Source organism: Rattus rattus, chromosome 3, assembly GCF_011064425.1.
Source record: "Rattus rattus isolate New Zealand chromosome 3, Rrattus_CSIRO_v1, whole genome shotgun sequence".
NCBI classification, from domain to species: Eukaryota; Metazoa; Chordata; class Mammalia; order Rodentia; family Muridae; genus Rattus; species Rattus rattus.
In genome coordinates this window covers 49,131,671-49,153,325 of record NC_046156.1, presented here as the reverse complement: position 1 = coordinate 49,153,325, position 21,655 = coordinate 49,131,671, and the positions used below count along the sequence as shown (strand labels likewise).

At 43.1% G+C, this 21,655-nt stretch overlaps 1 protein-coding gene across 1 annotated transcript in view; it reads left to right on the top strand.

The window, feature by feature from the left end:
* Positions 1-21,655, top strand: part of Slc25a24 (solute carrier family 25 member 24) — a 26,989-nt gene extending 5,334 nt beyond the window's left edge. Inside the window, exons 2-8 of the mRNA XM_032897451.1 lie at positions 4,205-4,331; positions 8,060-8,147; positions 15,164-15,275; positions 17,192-17,350; positions 18,875-19,021; positions 19,785-19,892; positions 21,380-21,655. Of these exons, the coding sequence (XP_032753342.1) occupies positions 4,205-4,331; positions 8,060-8,147; positions 15,164-15,275; positions 17,192-17,350; positions 18,875-19,021; positions 19,785-19,892; positions 21,380-21,640 (1,002 nt within the window). The 3' untranslated portion in view covers positions 21,641-21,655. The remainder of the gene's footprint in view (positions 1-4,204; positions 4,332-8,059; positions 8,148-15,163; positions 15,276-17,191; positions 17,351-18,874; positions 19,022-19,784; positions 19,893-21,379) is intronic.

The window sequence follows — 21,655 nt, the reverse complement described above, 5'->3', positions numbered from 1 at the left end:
CTCTGCTCCTCATGACTTCCGGGTCAAACCATGACATTTCAGACGACTTCCTGCATCTCCAGCGTCCCGTGACCACTGCTCTCATCAGAGTATTGGATAATACACAAATATCAGGATCAGCTCTTAAAAATGTCTAGGATAACCTTTGACTTAAAAGCGAAACAGAAAAGCCAGAAAGAGGTTGCAGAAGGAGATGGGTGAGGGCAGAGGGGAATGCGATGACATTAAATGTGGCAGAGATTAGAGATTTATGGGAAGTGAATCGTAACAAAACACTGTCCCCTGTTCCTCAGACCGCCACAGCTCATGGCCATCTATACGACCAATTCCAGGGGACCCTATGCCCTTTGCTGACCTCCCCCAGCACCAGCACGTGTGAAACACACATAAAGACAGATGCAGGCAAAACGCTCACACACAAAATATAAACGTCTAAATTAAAATAAAATCCTTTTTTTGTGTGGGATAATTCTTTCACGATTGGGCCGCAGACAGTTTTGTGAAAGAGTCTGAAATGTTGGCCCTGCTCAGCAGCTCTTGGGAAAGCGTCTATTGCGAAGCTTACAGCAGTCCAGCCGCCGTGCAGTCTCCTCCTTGAGGGGCCTGTCTAGGATACGTGATGGTCTCTGTCCATCTCTTCGCACTCAGTGTGATGGAGTATAGAGCCAAAGTTAACCGAGAATGGCAGAATTAAATTTTCTCTTGTGAATTTTAATTCCAAATTAAAATAATTTATTCATTTAATTTTGAGTGAAGGTCTCATTATCGCTTTAGCTCAGGTTGGCCTGGCACCTTGGGATCCTTCTAGCTGATCCTCAAGTGTTAGACGAGAACCACCTCACTGGGCAATGTCCAACTTTCCCATTTCACTATTAAAAACACTCAGTTTGGAAAATAGGTTACATAGAGCAGGGAGTTTTTCTGTAAAACTGCATTTCCACAAGTTTACTGGAGCAGGATGAGGGGCCACAGATAAACAAATAAGGGGTTCAAGGGTGTCCCATGGCTCTGGCGGGGGTGCAGATTTAAAAAGAAAACAAACACAGATACAGATAATATGACTTCTGTCTTCTCGTTGGAGTCCAGCTGCCTTAATTTCTGGCCATTTGGGGATTATCCTCTCGGTGCCTCTCAACGGGTGCCCAGAGGAGCAATTTTGCCCTCAGAGCGACTATAGATTTTGGGTGAAAATAAAAGATAAAGAGATACCAGGAGGTGGAGATGGAGGGAACACAGAAGAAAAGGTCCACACAGGCTATTTTCTCTCCGTTTTTATGACAGCCACCCTGTGTCCCTCACCCTGAAAAGAGGATTCCTGGGCAGGTGTAACCTTCCTACTGATTAAACCTGGTTGGCTTAGATGATCTGGCCGGAAGCTCAGCGGTGGAGTGATTAGTGATTTTCCAGCACGTGCGCGTGCGTGTTCTAACATATTCTTTCCCCAGCACCATAGGAAACAATGATAACAACAAGCCACAAAACACATCTGATCTTCCAAAAGTGGTCAGGCCACCTCTACTCCTGTTAGCAGATTACCAGTAGCAGTAGCCCAGTTCTGAAACTCTGCTGTTGGCATTTTTTCAAAACAAAGACAAGACAAAACACAAGACCCCCGTTTTAGAAGATCAGGTCTCTGGAAGTTTCTGGCAGGAGGGTAGGGGAGTTGGGCATGGCTGGCTCTGTCTTGCTTTTGTGGAGTGTCTGATGGAGGCTCTGGTGTGTGGACTTGTGGGCAGAATCCCTCTCCCTGAGTAGCCCACTGGTTCTTGTGCTCCTTGCATTCCCAGAACAGTTAGGATGAGCACTCCCTTGGGCACAATGACCCCTGCAGGTAGGTGCTTTGCCTTTGGCCCTTCTCCTTCCATGGGAATATATCTACTAAGTCCCATCCCAGGGACTTCTGAGCTTAGAGGACCACTGCAGGGGTTATCTTAGCCACAGAAGATCACAGATAGATAGCCTCTACGGCTCTTTGGTATCTGGACCATGATGAAGATGCCCTTGAGCTTAAGAAAGGTCTGACAGGTTTAGGAGGTCATTCAGCCTCTGGAGGATGACCAGGTGACCTTCATGAAGCTCAGGGTCAGGACCTAGGACCTCTAGAGAGGCCTCTTAAAGCCCAGTGAAGCCAAATCTCAAACTTGACCTTGGCCTTTTGAGTTGATGCTTGTTTACCTGCTTTTGTTTATGAAGACTGATCCAGGGGCTGCTGATGTAGCTAGTCAATAGCGTGTTCCACTAAACCAGGAACACATAGACCATTGTGGTGGTGCAGGCCTTTAATCCAAGCAGTCAGGATGCAGAGGCAGGAGGATTAGAAATCTAAGGTCATCCTCACAGCTAACACTCTCAAGAATACTTCTGAGTTTTCTATGTGACTAGAACAAAATTTCTAATGATTTTTGCTCTTGGCTATAGTTTTGTGTTTTGGAACTTGCATGAGCTTTCGAAGCCTCAAAGCCCAGGAAGGCATTGCCTCCTGATCCTCCTCATTGTGGACGGAGCATTCGAATCTATGACTCTATGAGAGCCATTCTGATTCAAACCACCACAAGCTCTGGGCCCAAGATATGCCACGGGTTTAGAGCCCTGGGACATTTACTCCACACGTGTTTGGGGCTCAGTGGTAGTTGGGGAAAATTATGTTTTGTTTCTGCTTTTAAGGGGGTGCCATTGGTAAGTCGTCTTCATTCTCATCCTATTAGATGCAAAGACTGTTAGAGTCTTTAAGCTTCTGTTGTTGACCAGTTGTCTTTAAAGCTGACTGCAGATGTCAATTACTGCACTGTGGTTTCTTTGTCTTTTGCTATGGTTGGGATAAAGGTTTCTCAAAGGTGGCCATTTTAATGACTTGGCACTCTCTAGAGATCTATTGAGAGGTTGTGGTGGACCTCCTCAGAAATGTGTCTTAAAGGTGGGAACTTTAAGAGTTGGGAATCTTCCAGATGGGGGTGACTGCTGGGACCCTGGTCCCTCTTCTTTCAAATACGGTGTGTATGTGTATTTGCTTATTTGATGTCAGTTAGCCTTGCAGAAGGAATCCTGTATTCTGTCATAAACAAGTTAAGTCTTCTGAAACTCACTTTCTCCTTTTCAACATTTTATTTTCCTGAAAATCTTCTTGGCAAAAAGTTTGAGGCTTTGCATATCCATTGATTATGGATGAGGGGTAATTATCAAAACTAAGAGAGAGCCATTTCCCCCGGGGCTCTGCACCAACCACCAGGAACATTCCATTAAAGAACTCTTGGACTTTTCCTCACATAAAGGTCACATTTCCTAAGCAGTTCTGTTGTGTCAGCTCTCATATGTCTGCAGCAGAAATTTCATTCATTTGGATCTAGAATTCAATTAATTTTTAAAGTAGAAATTTACATTGCATAGCAAGAGGTAAAAAAAGATGTTTTTATTATGAAAAATGATACATTTTAAGTGATAATTTTGTATTGTTATTTTATACATTGGAGAGACTGACTATACAAACAGATACTGGCCAGATCATAAATACAAATACTTACTGACTCAGCTCCTCCAGCTAGGAAACCTGGTCTTTAGAAATGACAGGCTTGGAGGAAGACAGTTGATGCTTCTAGTGACATTACAGGAAATTACATATTAGCTCCTGTTAGAATGCCCTCCCCAAGCGGCTGGAACTTGATTAGTCAACACTCCTTAAGTTAACACTAACAGCTCTCCTAATTTTTGTCTCCACTTTCAATTTTGGATTGAAGACAGATATGCCCCCGATACAACCACACTGGGTTCTCCATTCCCAGCTTGCCAGCCTGTGCTCAGGACAAACCTCCCCTTTCTTCTACAAAGCTTCCTGTGTTCTTCCCATCATTGGCTCTGTATCCGAACACAGAGGACAGCAGCAAGCTCACAAGAAGTTGCCCTTGCTTTCCCCTTTGTTTCCACAGAGGGGATTATAAGATGATTCAAAAGAGAACCCTTAGCCTTCTCGTAAGTGTTAAATTGGCATCATCCACGGATTGTAAAACTCGGGGGATCTTTACTCACCACAGGAAAGGCGGTAGAACTATGCCGCAATGCACAGTAACACATCTAGTTCACACTAGTATTTTAGTCTGAAAGAAAAGCAGCTAGCTGCTTCTGGTCTACACACAATTAGTTCAGTACTTTAGCCCATGCTAACAATAGAATATCTTTAATTGTTTTTTTTTTGTTTGTTTTGTTTCTGTAGAAAATTTTCACCACTGGCGATGTCAACAAAGATGGGAAACTGGATTTTGAAGAATTTATGAAATACCTGAAAGACCATGAGAAGAAAATGAAATTAGCATTTAAAAGTCTGGACAAGAATAATGATGGTGTGTCCTATGTCAGTTCCTATGAAAAGTCCTATGCTTTCGAGGCCAGGAGAACTCTAGGGGTCGTTATTTGTGCAACGTGCCACTCATTTATTAATGTGATTGAGAGTTCATATTTCTATTCTATTTTTTAAGATTTTATTTTAGTTTTAGTTTTGTGTGTATGTTTGTGTGTGTGCATGTGTGTGTGTGTATAGGTGTATATGTGTGTGGGCATGTGTGTGCATGTGTGTGTGTAGGTGTATATGTGTGTGTGCATGTGTGTGTGTAGGTGTATATGTATGTGCGTGCATGCGTGTGTATGCATGTGTGTGCAGGTGTATATGTGTGTGTATGCATGTATATGTATGTAGGTGTATATGTGCATGTGTGTGTGCATGTGTGTGTAAGTGTATATGTGTGTGTGCATGTATGTGTATAGGCGTATATGTGTGTGTGCATGTGTGTGTATGTGTATGTGTGTGTGTGCATGTGCGTGTGTGTGTGTGAGTATGTGTGTATGTGTGTGTGTGTAGGTGTATATGTATGTGCGTGCATGCGTGTGTATGCATGTGTGTGCAGGTGTATATGTGTGTGTGTGCATGTATATGTATGTAGGTGTATATGTGCATGTGTGTGTGCATGTGTGTGTAAGTGTATATGTGTGTGTATGTGTGTGTGGGGTATATGTGTTTGTGTGCATGTGTGTGTGCATGTGTGCATGTGCGTGTGCATGTGCGTGTGTGTGTGTGTGTGTGTGTGTGTGTGTGTGTGTAGGATAATGTACACATGAGTACAGGTGACTGCAGAGACTGCAAGAGGCATCAGATCCCTTGGAGCTGGAGTTCTATGTGGTTCTGAGCCACCCAGCATGGGTTGTGGGGACAGAACTTGGAGTCTCTGTGAGGGCACTCAGACATCTCTCTAGCCTTAAGAGTTCATATTTTTAGTGAAGAAAATCTATAGGTAGCTTTGTCTGCTGAATTAAAACGTGCCACAAAATGTTAACTATTGAGATTATGCTGATCCCACTTACAGTCATGGTTAAAAAAAATACTTTCGTACTTGTTTTTCCAATAGGAGGTATTTAATTTTTTTCATATATGGATCTGACTATTATATATTGTAAAATTCAAAAACTTCATATCTTACACTTGGCAATCTTTGGAAGAATTAATTTAGAAAACATAGTCTCTGGTCCTTAAAAAGATAATAGCACAGTTTGAGTCTGTACCTTCTGGTACAGAAAGTAGCCTGGGAATGGAGCCCCAGTTAAATAGGAAGAAAAGCAACAATGACCGTTGTGGTAGGAAACGTCCTAGACCCCATGCCCAGAGGAGACTGCTGGCAGGGGAAGGCACTGACAAAGAGAACAGTGCAGTTCTAAACCTTTTCTGACTTAATGTGGTCGGGGCCACTCACCCACAGAGTTGCTGTTCAAGAAAGAAGTTGGACAATATTGACTGAAAAAAGTATTGATCTTTTCAAGAGTCGTTTGCCAATTTTTAATAAAAATCTCGATAGTAAATATTTTAACGAGGATCATGTAGTCTGAGTTGTGGCTGTGTCTCAGCCAGAGTGTACGTAGGCAGACTGTGTGGCTGTGTTCAAATCAAGTCAACAGGCCTTATTTGGAGAGGCCGTTAGAGTGTATTAGCTACTGACTGGGACTGAACTCTAACTTAAAGTCGAATTCCTTCACACAACCAAGCTTTTTGGATGGCTTCACTTATGATTCACAACAGCAAAGAGCTGAGCGTGTGGTGAAGGCGGAGTTGTGAGCGCCAATAAGCTTTGTGCAATGTGCCCTCAAGTCTAGCCTGAGTCCAATCCTCAGGCAAAATCCAGTATTTAACATTAACTTTCCTTCCTCCACGAAAACTTTCATCCCAACCTGGACCCTCTAGAGTTTAGTTGTGGAGACAATGTTGTCTGTGTGCTATTAATAGCTGCGAGCTGGGCCAGTCTCAGGGTCAACTGCTATGATCAGGTGCTCAGCCATCCCCCACATAAGTGGTGCACACATCATTGTCCACTCCAGGAAACAAATCGCAGGAAATAGCGATGAAGTGAACAATGCCTTGTGAGTAAATGTTGACTGTTCCCCCTTTCCTTACTGCTTTGTATGCATTTTGAGACAATGTATCATCAGAGGTTCGTGTTTTCATCAGAATTCCTTAACTTAAACATTTATAGCTTATTTTCTCATCATTTGTCGACCGTGTACTGGTGAATATTGCCACTTGTTAAAATTTAGCCTCAGTAGGAACTCCAAGGTGTTTCAGTTATTCATGGCCATGCATAGAAGAGTAAAACTTTTAATCACTGAACGCAGGCGTGACGTAGTGAGGGTGAGGTTTCATTCTTTATTCTTAAAACTTAAATACTGTGGCATTCTGCTTTGCCTTAGCTCTCAGACTGTGAACAGTGCTCTTTTTCAAGATGTATTTTGTTTCGTGCATTTTGCATCTTTGTACATCTTTGGTGGACATTCTTTACTTTTCAAGATGCTCCCCATACAGGGTTCTAGTATCTCCAAGTCTAAGAAAGACATGGTGTGTGCCATGCCGAAGTGTAGATTCCTTAGAAAAGTTTTGCCAAGAGTTCAGTGTCCGTGACTCAGCAGTGCGCAGTCATGAGGTATCCGTCCCGACACACGAGGTAATGGGTCAGTTGGTGAAAATGCTGTGAGAGCAGCTCGAAGGTGGTTGCTAATTCAGCATCTGCAGGAACGTCCCAGAATGTGGCTGCTTCATGTAACCTGAGTGTCCACTAAGTCTTTGAGTGTGGCCCAGGAGAAAGCTGGGAGGGATCTCAAGGGCTTAACTGTTGAAGATAACGCCTCCCCCCACCACATTCTCCAGATTCCCTGCTAGTTTCTTATCTTCCCCGAACACCTTCATTTCTTTACGTTCCTCTCTCAGAGGACATCTTCCCTTCCCCTTGTCCTTTGTGTGGCGTTCCCCCTCCCCACTTCCAAAAAAAATTCCTCTTTTTGCTTTCTACAGCAGAGCGTCTTACTCTGAGTCAGGTTTCAGTCCTGTCCTGTCCTCCTGCCCCTCCCCTTCCTGTCCCTCTCTCATCCAGGTCCCCATCCCTCCTGCCCCTCTCTCACCCCCTCCCCCTCTTCCACCCCTCCCCCTCCTGGTCCCTGTCCCCCTCCCCCAGGATGTGAGCCACTTGAGGAGGAGCAGGGGTGCTTGTGTTTATGGTGTGCGTTCTGTTTCCCCTCTCTCTTTTTCTCCTGATTTGTTCCCTTTGCCGCATGTTCAGGTTTCCCTTGTATTACGTTTTCCTCTCCCATTGTTTTTCTGCTGTTTCTGTATATTTTTACTGCCAGATTTCTCGGAGAACCCTGTTCTCTTTGGCTCAATTTCTTCATGTCTTGCTCCTTTTCACCTGGTCACACGACTCCACGCATATTCAATGGCCCTTTACTTAGGCGGATGTGGCTATGAGTACTTTTACATGAGCAGTCCCTAAGAAGCTTTCTCCTGTTGCTTCTCACTTGTGCCACCTAGCAAGGCCATGGGAGTTTCTGGCCTCCTATGTGGACAGACGTCACTGTATATCCAATGTGTTTTATGATTACGGAATCAAACAGTATGTGTATGTGAAAAATTTGAGTATTAATGATACAATGTGTGTTTAAGCAAATTGCTGGCTTACGTAAGGGCTCAGCGTTGCCCTGTTCATTCGGAAGTGTTCTCAGACTCTGAGCCTGACTGTGCTGTTTTCATTGTCTGAAGGGAAAATCGAGCCTTCTGAAATCGTCCAGTCTCTCCAGATGCTGGGCTTAAATATTTCTGAAAAGCAAGCAGAGCTGATTCTTCAAAGGTAAGCCCTCCATCCAACGGACAAACTGGATTTTACTGTGCTATCTCGTTTTAATGGCGGTTTCTGAGTGCTGCTTTAAAATGCCTCCTTCTGCCTCAGGATACCTCATTGCACCTGCCTGTTACGGTTTCTCCCCCCCTTCATTCTCGTCTATGTCTATGTGAACACGTATATCCACAGTGCGGGGACGGGAGATGGGTGCTCAAGCTGGGCCCCGTGTTTGTCAGAAGTCCTTAGGGGCACTGGGACAGCAATGCATCATGTGTAGAGATGGGGCTAAGGGTTTCCGTGCTACTTCAAGCATTTACTTTATCTACTTTGTGTAATGGGTGTTGTGTGTGTGTATACAACCCTGCTTCCCTTGTGTGCTTGGTGCCTGTGGAACTCAGAAGGGGTGTTAGGTTCCCCAGAAGTGGAGTTACAGATTGTGAGCCACCATGTATCTGCTGGGACCCGAACCCAGGTCCCCTGCAAGTGTACTTGATGCTTTTAGTCTGAGTTATCTCTCCAGCCCCTGGTCATTACTATCTAAATCAACTTGTTTTCTTCCTTGTTTAAAATCAAGTACTAGCATGTGTTACTCTCTAAGGTAAGGACGAGGTTTGGGTGACATTTTCCTGGAATGTACCACGATCACATTCACCTCTCTATAAAACTCTCATCTTGTTTCCCTCCTGAGGACCTCCGTCACCCAAAAGTTCCCCTTCTAGTTACACCTTTAGAATTGTCTTGTTTCTACATGAGAGAAAATATGTAATATTTGTTTTTCTTATTGTGACTATGTCCAGTCCCATCCATTTCCCTGAAATGACATAATTTATTTCTTCTTTATAGTGGTCAATTCTCTGATGTGTGTGTGTGTGTGTGTGTGTGTGTGTGTGTGTATGTGAGTGTATATGTGTATGTATGTATGTATGTATGTATGTATGTGAGTATGTGTATATGTATGTAGTGTGTATATGCATGTATGTGTGTACATGTATATGTATGTGAGTGTGTATGTGTATGTATGTATATGAATGTGTGTGTATGTATGTAAGTCTGTAGTGTGTATGTACGTATGTGAGTGTGTATGTGTGTATGTATGAATGTGTGTGTATGCATGTTTGTGTATGAATGTGTATGTGAGTGTATATGTATGTGTGTGTATGCATGTGTGTGTATGAATGTGTATTGAGTGTATATGTATGTGTGTATGTATGTGTGTGTATGAATGTGTATGTGTGTGTGTATGTATGTGTGTATGTGTGTGTATGTATGTGTGTATGTGTGTGTATGAATGTGTATGTGTGTGTATGTATGTGTGTATGTGTGTGTGTATGTGTGTATGTGTGTATGAATGTGTATGTGTGTGTGTATGTATGTGTGTATGTGTGTGTATGAATGTGTGTGTGTGTGTGTATGTGTGTATGTATGTGTGTTTGTGTTTGTGTGTGTATGTGTGTGTATGTGTGTATGTATGTGTGTATGTATTTGTGTGTATATCTATTTTCCCCTTCATCTGTTGATAACATCTAGGCCGATTCCATGTCTTGGCTATTATGAGCATGCAGCAATGAGCACAGATGAGAAGTGCCTTGAGGTGTGCTTTAGGGTCCTTGGGTACTTCCCCAGAATGGAATAGTAGGACAGCATGCCAGTTCTAGTATTGGTTTTTGAGGACTCTCCATGTTGATTTCCATAGTCATGCACATTCTCATCAACAGTGTAAAGGTTCCTCTCCCTCCTGCACCCACTGCATTTTGAATGGTGTAGGCGGTATGTCAAAACGGTTGTCATTCACATTTCTCTGACGGCTGAGGATTGTTGAACATTTTTCATGTATCTCCTGCTCATTTATGAATCTTCTCTTGAGAACTGTCCAACTTATTTGGCCATTAGATTATTTGTAGATGTTTAATTACATTTCTTTCTCATTTATTTGTTTTGTTGAAGAGGCTGTCTTTTGAGAAAAACCAGGTGCTTGTGACTGGGTATTTTGTTCCTATCTCTTGATCGAAGTGTTTTGTGTTAGTACTGTGCTTCTGTTATCGCTAAGGCTTTGTAGTATAATTTAGCATCAGGTTCTGGGGGCACCTCCAGCATTATTCTTTTTTTTCTTCTAGAATTGGCTTAGCTATTTGGGGTCTTTGTGCTTTTACATGAATTTCGAGATTGTTCCTTTAAGTTCCGTGAGGAATATCATTAGAATCTTACTAGGGATTAAACTAAATCTGTAGATTGTTTCTAGCAATATGGCGATTTGCACAGTAGTAACTCCGGCAATCCACGAGCGAGTGTGGAAGCTCTTTCCATGTTTAGTGACTTCCATTTCTCCTCAGTACTTTCTTTATATAGGAAATTTTTGTTGAGATGGTTTTTCACTTTCTTGGCAAGGCTTGGTTCTAGTATTTATATCTTTTGTTTTGCAGCTATTGGGAATGAGCCGTTCCCTTCTTACAACGTTTGTTATTGGTGTATAGAAAAGCTCCTGGAGTCTGTATGTCACTTTTATACCTCACTACTCTACAGGAAGTATCACCAGGTCAAAGCACTTTCTGGTAGAATCTTTAGGGTCTGTTAAATATGGGACGTATTATCTGGAAATAAAGGCAATTTGACTTGTTCCTTTCCTATTTGTAATTCCTTGCCTTTCTACTCTTGCTGAAGCTTCTGACACTGTACTAAATAGTGGGAATACTGAACACCATAGCCTGTTCTGCATCTTAGAGGTAATTCTTCCATTTTACTCCATTCAATGTAAAGCTGTCTATAGGTTTGTCATAGGTAGCTTTTATTACGTTGAGACAAAATAAAAATCTGCTCCTAGCTTTTCAGGACTTTATCATAGAGAGATGTAAAATTCTGTCACATGTTTTTCCTGTATCTATTGAGACTATCATGTGATTTCTGTCCTTGGCTCTCCTATGTGCAACATTTACTTTATTGGCTCGTGTATGCTGAACCGAAAGACCCCCGGAGGGGGGAGACCCTCACTCAAGTCTCGGGATGACATGACCCCCCAAGAACTCACATAAGACAGTCCTTGCTGTAATTTAAACGAGGTTTATTGATAGGAACCAGTGCACTGGGGTCGAGACTCGTATCCCACGCATGGGCAGAGGAGTTCGACCACTAGTAGCTAAGAGAAGGGGAATTTAAAGGAAGAAACCACAACCCAAGGGGGTAGGGAGGGCGTCATTTGAAAATGTCGAGAATACCAGTGAAAAATCGCAAGGAGAAGCTTCCTGTTTCTCAAGATTGTTTAACTTTATGGTCCACCAGTTCTTGGGAGAAACTTCCTGCTTCTCAAGATTGTTTTCTAAGATTTTAATCTAACTGTATGGTCAACTAGTTCCTGGGAGAGAGTTGTTGAACTGGCTGGTGTAATCGCAGTTCCAGGGCCCGACCAGTTTCTTTCTTCTGCTCTAACTTTTGTCTAAGGGGCAACCTTAAAACTTCTATCTTTCAGAACCACTTAAAGATTTTATGCATATGAATGTTTGACTAGTGCGTGTGTGTTTGTGTGTGTGTGTGTGTGTGTGTGAGTGTGTGTGTATGTATATGTGTGTACCAAGTGCTTTCAGTACCCACAGAGGTGAGAACATTTTATATGTGTGAATGTTTGGCTGGTGTGTGGGTGTGATTGTGTTGTGTATGTGTGCATGTGTGTGTGTGTGTGTGTGTGTGTGTGTGTGTGTGTACCATGTGCAAGCAGTACCTACAGAGCTGAGAACCAGGTGTCAAATCCTTTGGAACTGCAGTTACAAATAGTTTAATGTAGTTTAAATAGCTTAGTGTAGTGTCTGGCTGTGTGTCTGTCTTGCAGCTGGGGTGCTTGAGCACCTGTCGGCAAGTTACTCAGGGGAGACAGCACACAATCTGTGATAGGGGTCTCAGCCCGTGTTTTTCCCAATGAGAAACAGAAGAATCTGGGATGGATGCTGTGGTTCCCTGACTCTGGATTACCCAGGATGCTGCTGGGAACCTTGGGGAGTTGGGAATGGGGATGTGGCAGGAAGGAATGGAATAGCTGAACCCAGGACCAGGGTGGAATCCGGTTTGGTTTCCAGTGAGTGTGGAGAGTGCGGAGGAACTGGAAGAGAGAAGGCTTTCTCCCAGAAGTACACGCCTCCTTATGATAAAGGCCTCCCCCCACTCCATCCTTTGATGAAGGAGAGGGTCCTTGCTTGTCCAAATTGCTTTATTGGATGGAGGATGCTTGCATCGCACTCAGGGTGAAGCAGGGTTTAAACACCTTTTGTGGGAAGGGATACCCAGGAAGGAAGGGAAGCTCACACTAAACACTTGGGGCCTATCTCATTAGCATAGAGAACTCCAGATTTGTATGCTACAGTGACTGGTTGTCATGGTCCTCTCAGTGGGGTGTTGTAGTCACGTGTTCCAGATCTGGTAGGTTGGCAGGCGGCTGGCCTCATGCCTACTGTTCCCAGTTCTGAGTTATCCCAGGGTTTAGGCTGGCTCAGCCTTACCAGTTCTTCTGTCTGGTGGCTTGGTCCGCTTGCCCCACAATGTAAGTGCTGGGTTGAACCCAGATCCTCCGGAAGAGCAGCTCGTGCTCTAACTCCTGCACATCTCTCCAGTCCCTGTGTCTTACATCCTTGGAATGAAACTGACTTGATCACAGCGCACAATCCTTTAAATGTGTTCTTGTCTTCAGTTTATGTACAAATATTTTATTGAGAATTTTTGTGTCATAACGAAACAAAGAGTTAATTATTTGAAAAAGCAATGATGGACAAACCCTTAGATTGACAGAGTATGGTCCCCCCACCCCCCATCTTGTTTAAGGCCAGAAATCATCTTATTGTTATTTCCTTTGACAGAATTAGGAATAAAGCAAATTCTAGCTCTGAGCTCTACAAAAGATCCAAATGCATTACCAGTCAGCTGTGTGCTGCATCACAAAACACCCAGATGAACACATCCTTGCCCATGACATGGGTCAGAGTGGAAACTTGGGCATATTTTGACTGGAGAACAGTACAGTTCTGGGATGTATCTCAGGTGACATTTGCCTATTAGCGCATGCTCCTGAAAGGGAGGTTGGGCTTAGATTGCACAGAAACAGAAAATACTGATAAAGTCGAAGCCGCTAATACCACAACCCAGAATACATTTTGAACACAAGCAATGAGCAGGATCCTCAGCAGATATGTAGTGTTGACGCCTTTGCGCTGGGACAAGTAAAAGTTCAACACTAATTTCCTATATAAGCACATAAAACAGAAATGGCACTGAAAACATAATGAGTATCTGAAAATTCCACTCTTGTATGCCACCTGCATGTGTCACTGTCATATAAATTAGAGAATAAAATGTGAGGAAACACCAAAACATTTTCCTCACACACTTTAATTCAATACATAACCAAGCCCCTTGAGCATGTCTGGTGTGATTTTGCATTGTTTATAGGAAAAAATCTCATAGAATGGGCTTTCTCTCACGAAGCTTGTTAAAACAACAACAACAACAACAACAACAACAACAACAACAACAACAGTAACAACACCCCTCAGAGTTTGTTCCACTTACACAACACGCTAAGTTTAGAATTGAAAATGAGGATTTCTCAAAACTCAAAACATAGGCATTTAGAATTAGATTGTTTAGAATCAATGCTAGTTTTATGTTGTTGTTTGCCCTGGAATTATCTGTATTTTGATGCTAATTCCACTGCCCCCAGGACACCTACCCACTCAGGAATCAGGTGACTTCACCAGAACCACCTTCCCATTGAATTTGTAAAGTACAGGTTAGGGGGTGGGGTGTGGGGAGGGGGAAGGTACAGGATAGAAGGAGGCCTGTCATTGGGGGAGAAGGAAGGATGGGTGGGAGAAAAGTTTGAAGGAAGAGGAGGAGACTGGAAGGGAAAGGAGACTGGAGGGAGAGGGAGAGAAGCTGTGGCGGGAGAATATGGCGGCTGACGTTGATTCCACGCTGTACCTTTACAGGTTGTTATGAATATTCTTAAGGGATGGATGTGTATTGGGCTTTGTATGTTTAGGTGGGCAATTATATCTTATCAATTGGGTCAAGGATTATTGTGTTTGTGTGTTCTTTTATGTGACGGTTTGAGTGTAGGAAAGTATGTGGCGGCTGGAGATACTGGGCAGCCGTGGAGTTAGGATGTGTTTCCGCCAAGATGTCTAGCAGATATCTTGGGACACTGAGGTGCCGGACCTAATTGGGGTAAAAGACAGTGATACTTTTTTTATATTTTTACAACAGTTTTATTTCTTTCCTTCCTTCCTTTCTATCTATCTATCTATCTATCTATCTATCTATCTATCTATCTACTTATTTAACTACTTTTTTTTTTGAGACAGGATTTCTGTGTATCCCTGGCTGTCCTGGAACTCATTCTGTAGACCAGGCTAGCCTTGAACTCAGAGATCCATCTGTCTCCGCCTCCCAAGTCCTGGGATTAAAGATGTGTGCCACCATGCTCAGTATGCTAATTTTCTTTCATTGATAAGAGGTGAAGAAGAAAATTGATAGTGTAGTTTGAATCTATTTCAAAATTAGACCCAAATGTTGCAAGCATAGAGTTTTAAGAAATAATCCTGAACTGATGAGAGAGGGGAAAAGGACCAGAGTTCATTCATTTGCACTGTTCAATATTTTGTTGTCTAGTTTCTGTGTCTTTTAGCCCAGTGACTTTGAGTTTGACAGAATGCTAAAGACATTCTCCAGTGGGCTCTTTTTGTAATATTTGGATCCAGTTTTCTCCAAATAGTGAAAATGACTGGAAAAGACTGTAATAAATAGATTCTATTTCCAGCAACGTATAATTGCAAGTGGAATATTTTTCTTGAAGATGGAATCCAGGGCCTCATGCCTCCTAACCAAACGCCCTGTCACTGAACCTCCTAAACCTGCCAGGGGTTTTTAAAATTCAGTACGGACATTAAGTTGGAAGGCAGATTTTCATTCTGTAAAGTAGGCAATAGTGCTAGCCCTGTGCGCTTATCACTCATTTATCTCCTTCTTTAATCATCTGTTTAAACTTTCAGCATCGACTCTGACGGGACCATGACCGTGGACTGGAATGAGTGGAGAGATTACTTTTTGTTTAACCCTGTGACGGACATTGAGGAAATTATCCGTTTCTGGAAACACTCTACTGTAAGTGTGCTTTGTGTGTCTGTAGCTTTAAGCCATAGGTGTAGTGCTGATGCAGGAGACAGCTCTCACCTCAAGGGAGACAAAGGGAATTTATTCTGTATCTAAATGAGGGACCCTGGGAACATAATTCAGATTACCCTGAATTCAGTGTCATAACATGGAAATTATATATATATATATAATTAACGGTGCAAGGAAAATCATAAATCAGAACACTTTTCAAATACATTGGTAGAAACATCACATTTCTAGGCTCACAGCAAAGTAGGGAAATTTCTACTGTGGAGCTCAGATGCTGTGTAATGATGTTCTTAGCCCTTGTGTTGGTGGAATCTAGGGTTCACTCTTTCCTTCCAAAGAATTTACCTAATAGTCACAAGGATGTTCGTCACACACAGAGGTGGGCAATAAATAGAAATTAAGGGGGATAAAGGCAGTTAAGCTAGGTTGGTTCTAGACTTGCAGCATTGCAACCTTTCCACAGCACTGAAGTTCTAGTCTTCGCAGTCGCTTTTCCCTTAATGGAACTCTGGTTCACAGGAGTTACCACCCAAGAGCACCGTAACACCCTTGGAAGGGTGGCCAAGTCTGAAGAGAGTCCTGGGATATATTTGATTCCTATAGTTCTGTCTATTCTGTTATGTACACATTTATAGAGTATCTTTAAAGCCTCCCCAAGATGGCATAAATACAGCTTTTCTCAAAACTTGGAGGAAATCCCATCCTGATGAACAAGCTGTCTGGGCCTCATTGGCATGCGCTGCTTCTGTCACAGGAAGTCTGGTAGTCAGAGGATGTGCATTACCAAAATCATCCCTGCGCTTCTAGATTGCTAAAGATCATATGGCCTCGGGCCCCTCTTGGGCCTCCGCTCACTTGGGCAGGCTGCCTAGATTTAGTGCTGTCGTGAGGTACGTGTTACTCACTGAGTGACTCTGTGGTTGGCATTTCCTACCAGCTGATGCTTCACAAAATTTTATTGTGATTGATTCATTAACATTCTGCTAAAATATATTGGTATAAATTAAGTTCATCATGCAGTCAGTTCCTTGAAGTCCTTGGGGACCTTTTGCAGGATCTCCCACCCCTCACTCAACCTGTGGGCTTGTCTTCTGTACTTGGAGAGAAGTATCTCGGACTCCCACTCAATACACCGAGGGATCGCTTTGTTCACTAGTAACAATGTCTAAGTTTACACAGACCATTATAAAGTCAATTACGAGTATAAATTTTACACTGTGAACTTAGTATTGTATCTTTGGGGATCACTGATGACATTTGACGTTATAATCATAAACTCATTTTATTGGGAACAAACGGAGGATGAGAGCGTTACTACCAGCATGGTTTATGACCATTCATTCTTGCCCATAAAGTTTATGCCAAGGTTATTTTTTTGTGGGTGTGGTGCTAGGGTCTGGGACATGTTAGGAAAGTGCTCTCTGTCCTAGTTATACCCACCACAGCATTTAGACAATTAAGTTGCAAAATAAATATCATAATGATAAAACTCTTCTCAAACTATGTAGAAGGTGGGTATAGGGCATAACTGTGATAGAGTGTCTGAGGTACTGGCTAGGTAGTTTGTCAAAGCTGTCACCAACCATGTGGTTTTCCAGCATTGTGGAAAGGGACTGATGGGGACTCACTAAATGTGGTAAACTATTACCCTTTCAATAAAAGTCACCTGACTTGGAAAAAAAGAGAAAGCTGTGGCCCTGGGACTTTGTAACTGACGGTTCCCGGTCTTGTGTGATGATTCTGTGTGACGTTCTGTGTGACTAGACTCTTAGCGCTCAGCTTGTTTCGCTGTCAATCCCAAGCAAGAACCTTGATCCTAACAGTAGCAGTTCTAACACAAAAAGAAAGTCCTGTTTGCGACTGAAGAACCCTGGGATCTCTTTCCATTTGACCAGGGAATTGACATAGGCGACAGTTTAACTATTCCGGATGAATTCACAGAAGATGAGAAAAAATCAGGACAGTGGTGGAGGCAGCTCCTGGCAGGAGGCGTGGCTGGTGCCGTCTCCAGGACAAGCACCGCTCCTTTGGATCGCCTCAAGGTCATGATGCAGGTGAGTCGCACGCCTTATGTCTCCTTCATATCTTAGAAAATTGTATTCTTCTGCCATAAACCCTCAGATCAGGCACATGTCTCATTGTTAGTACTTGTATGTAATTAAATATTAGTCTTTGGTATTCCGTGACTTTAAATGCTTAATTAAAAAACTTTACTGGTAATATAGGGTTCTCATTAAATTACTTATATTTTCTTGGATTTTATGACTTGAGAAAGCAGAAGATTTCCTAAGTCTAGAATCTTGGTGACAAGACTTTAATTTCAAAAGTGATTCTAGATCTAAGGTTAGCAGAAAAGACCTGGGTTTCTGGACAGACTTGGTTACGTACTGGCATTGGTCTGCCCGTGTGGAGAGAAAAGACAAGACATCCATCTGTGATGGGAGCCCATTTAATATTCACAGCAGCCAACAAAGCAGGTGGTTTGGTTTTATTTTTACGTATGAGGAGCCCGAGGGTGTGAGAATTAAAATTTCCATTACGAGAAAGAGTAGAGGAAGCATGATAGAGCTTAACAGCCAGAGCCTTGGCTCCTAAACTCGTTCAACCTCCGAGATCTCATGTTTCTCCATCCCACAATGGGCAGAGTGTCTAACGAGGATGGCTCTAAATTTAGCTTATATAAGCACCAGCATATATCCTAGAAGAACATAGTGGCTGCCTAAGAATGCTTTAATTTTATTTTATGTGTATGGGGGTTTTGCCCAGATGTATGTACACCATATACATGCAATATCCATGGATCCCCTGAAACTAGGGTTTCAGAGGGCCATAAGATGCCATGTGTGTGCTGGGAACCAAACCTGTGCCCGGAAGAGCAGCCTGTGCTCTTTACCACAGGACCACCCTACAGTTCCCTAAAATGTTTTAAAAGCTGTGCTTGTCATACCTACAGGCAGCATTCTTTTTATTTTTAAACTGTTTGAACAAAATATTTCTGACAGTATTTTAAGCTACTATTCATTCATGATGTATCCAATTCCAAAATGTGTTTAGGGATCTAGCGCTTTATAGAGAATGGGAGACATTTATAGAGAGGCTGTTTTCTTTAGTAAATGGATATCAAGAAAGCATGCATTTTCCTTTGTCATCATGAAGTTTATTATTTAAAATAAAATGGATCTGTTAGGATTGTAATCTCCACACGTCTGAAGGCCTTTCCAAAGTCTCCTTCAGGATAATACCTCGCTAGATGGCCTCATAAAAATACAGACTCATGGTCTCAGTTTATTACCAGGAAGAAAGAAAGGATCACATCAGTCAAGGATAGGAAGCTCAGGGTGGAATCCGGGAAAGTACCAAGTGCAGGACTGCGTTTGTCTATGCCCTGTGAAGCCCTAACGCCTTTCTTTCCTGGTGTTCACGTGTGATAGTGTGAGTGGGACGCTGCAGCCCATCAGAGACACTCACTATGGGCTTGGGCATCCAGAACCTGGTGTTTGTGTTTGCCTCAGACCTACTTTAGGAGCAGTGTCAGCAGGGTGCGGAAGTATCCCGTGACTCTTCGCCTTCACTTTTAGGTTCACGGTTCCAAATCAATGAACATATTTGGAGGCTTTCGGCTGATGGTAAAGGAAGGAGGAATCCGTTCTCTTTGGAGAGGAAATGGCATCAATGTCATTAAAATAGCTCCAGAGACGGCCGTTAAGTTCTGGGCGTATGAACAGGTAATTGTTCTCATCCGTGGACTAACAAAAGGAGCTAGCTGACTGACCCAGTAAGGCTCAGCATGCAGTCTTATTCCCATTCTTCATTCCCAATTCTTCACAAGGAAATTCCTTACGGGAGCCTAGAATTAGATAAACTCAGTGACTCCATACAGCTCAATTCTTAGAATGCCGTAATACCATTTATAGAGGGAGGCTGTCCCCTACTCCTTCCTAAGTAGGTCTTCAAAGCTACCTAGGTGACTCATCCTGGAAAGAAAACTGTTCATATGCGTTCCGCTGTGTGAATGGAATAGTGTTCAGTTCAAAAATTCCCCGAAGGCAGGGGTCTGGCTTCTCCCTGCACTCCACACAGGCAGAGGCCAGGACAGTTGAAGAATTGGAGCAACTGGCTGAGATAGTCAATGAGTCACTTGCCTTCCTGTCAGCATCCCTTTTGATGAGATTAAAATGCAGGAGTGGGTTTCATCTTTTGAGATGGCCCTCTGCCTGACTTCTTGCTCTGCAGTCATATGGTGCACGGTTTGACAGAGCGTAAGCCATTGGGTGTACCTTCTGATGAGGATGCTAGCTGTATCCTGAGGCCCCAGAATATCTTCTAAGCATAATTGTCTCCAAACACTCCATCTCCTAATACCATAGCAATGGAGGTGAGGGTTTAACATAAGAATTTGGGAGGGGCACAGTTACCATAAAGTAGCTATTAATATGCATCTTCAATTTTCTTTCTTTTTCTCTTCCTTCCTTCCTTCCTTTTTTACAGTATAAGAAACTGCTTACCGAGGAAGGACAAAAATTAGGGACCTTTGAGAGGTTCATCTCTGGTTCCATGGCTGGAGCAACTGCACAGACCTTTATTTATCCCATGGAGGCAAGTACCTTTGTGGTCTGACTGTGTGGTGGTGTATGAACGGCTAGCTCTACCTGTGTACTGAGCTAACCCAAACTCAACCGCGTAAACAGCCTTTACCATCTCATAATTTGGCAGCTGGGTTTCCCTGGCTCCAGGGTTTTTTTTTTTTTTTGGCTCCAGGTTTTTTAATCACCTCTTGTCAGGGCGTCAGCCAGCTGTGGTCCTCTGGAGGCTAACTCCTCAGTCTCACTCTTGTGGCTGCTGCCGGGTCTCACTGGCTGCTGACTGGAAACATCATTCTCTCCTGCAAGCCTCTCTAGATGATCTGTGTACCTTCACGGCGTGGTCACTTGCTTCCTTTAGCGCTATGAGCGAGAAGAGAGAAAGAGATTGGGAGGGATGAACACTGCTGTCTGCTTCACTTTCTCTGTACCCCGCTGGCTACACAAAATGACCCTGGTACTGTGTGGAAGAGGATTGTGCAAAGCAGAGCATTCCTGGGGACAGGACCCTCAGGGGACATCTCAGAGGCTGGCTGTCACAGTGCTAATACAGAATATAACTCTCATTCCTTTCCGGGGAGCTTTTGTACCATTACCCCGGTAATGGAAGCTGAGGATTTGGTTGTAGGACAGTAATACCAACTAGACACCATTCCAGTAAAGCATTGGCTGCCCAGCAAATCGTGGGCCACCTGAGGACTGTTGTGTCAGAGTCAGCTGTTGTTACTCTTGAAGAAGTCAGGGAGAAAGAAAAAGAAAAGCAAAGGACGTATAACAGGCCTCATATTTGAGGCTTGCAAAGACTGAAATAGTTACTACTTGGCCTTTACAGAAAGGGTTTGCCAGCTCCTGCTTTAGAGCAAAACTAACTTGGGAGGTGTGGATAATTTTATGGATACAACTAGGATTTTCCAATAACTGATTAAAACCTAAGCAAAATTATACCCTTAACTTAAACCTTTTTGCAAACTCTTGCCAATAGATTTGTGTGTGTGTGTGTATGTGTGTGTGTGTGTGTGTGTATGTGTGTGTGTGTGTGTGCGTGTGCATGTACATATATGTGTGTATGTGCACATGCATGTTTGTGTGCGCACATGCATGTGCCTGTGGAGGCCAGCGTCAACCCAGGTGTCATTCATCAGGAGACACTGTGTACCTTGTTTTTGAGACTGGGTGTCTCACTGCCCTAAGCTTAGTGTTGTAGTCTCAGTGATTGGCCCAGAGATGTTCCTGTCTTACCTCCCCAGGGATCTTGTCCATTCCCGATCCTGGCTTCTTCTGTGGGTTTTGTGAGTCAAACTCAGGCTGTCATGTTGGTGCTGTTATTGCTTTGTAGACTGAGCTACCCCTGAGTCAGTCAAACTAACACCCAAGGGAGAATCTATCAGCAGCCTGGACTTTCTCTTGAGAGATAAAATTTGTTAGTGCTTTATAAAATCAATACTTTTGAATTGTTCAGTGATAAATGAGAATGATATTGAGTTGCACTCTTTGGTTATCTAGGTTTTGAAAACCCGGCTAGCTGTAGCCAAAACTGGACAATACTCTGGAATATACGGTTGTGCCAAGAAGATTTTGAAACATGAAGGCTTTGGAGCCTTTTACAAAGGCTATGTTCCCAATTTACTAGGTATCATTCCTTACGCAGGCATTGATCTCGCCGTGTACGAGGTGAGTGAGGGGACAGCCACGCTTCTGTGTGAGGGGTGGGTGGATGGCTGGTTGTCATGGAATCTGACTTCCTGTCAATGCTGGGAGAGTTGAGGAAATGGTTGGGGA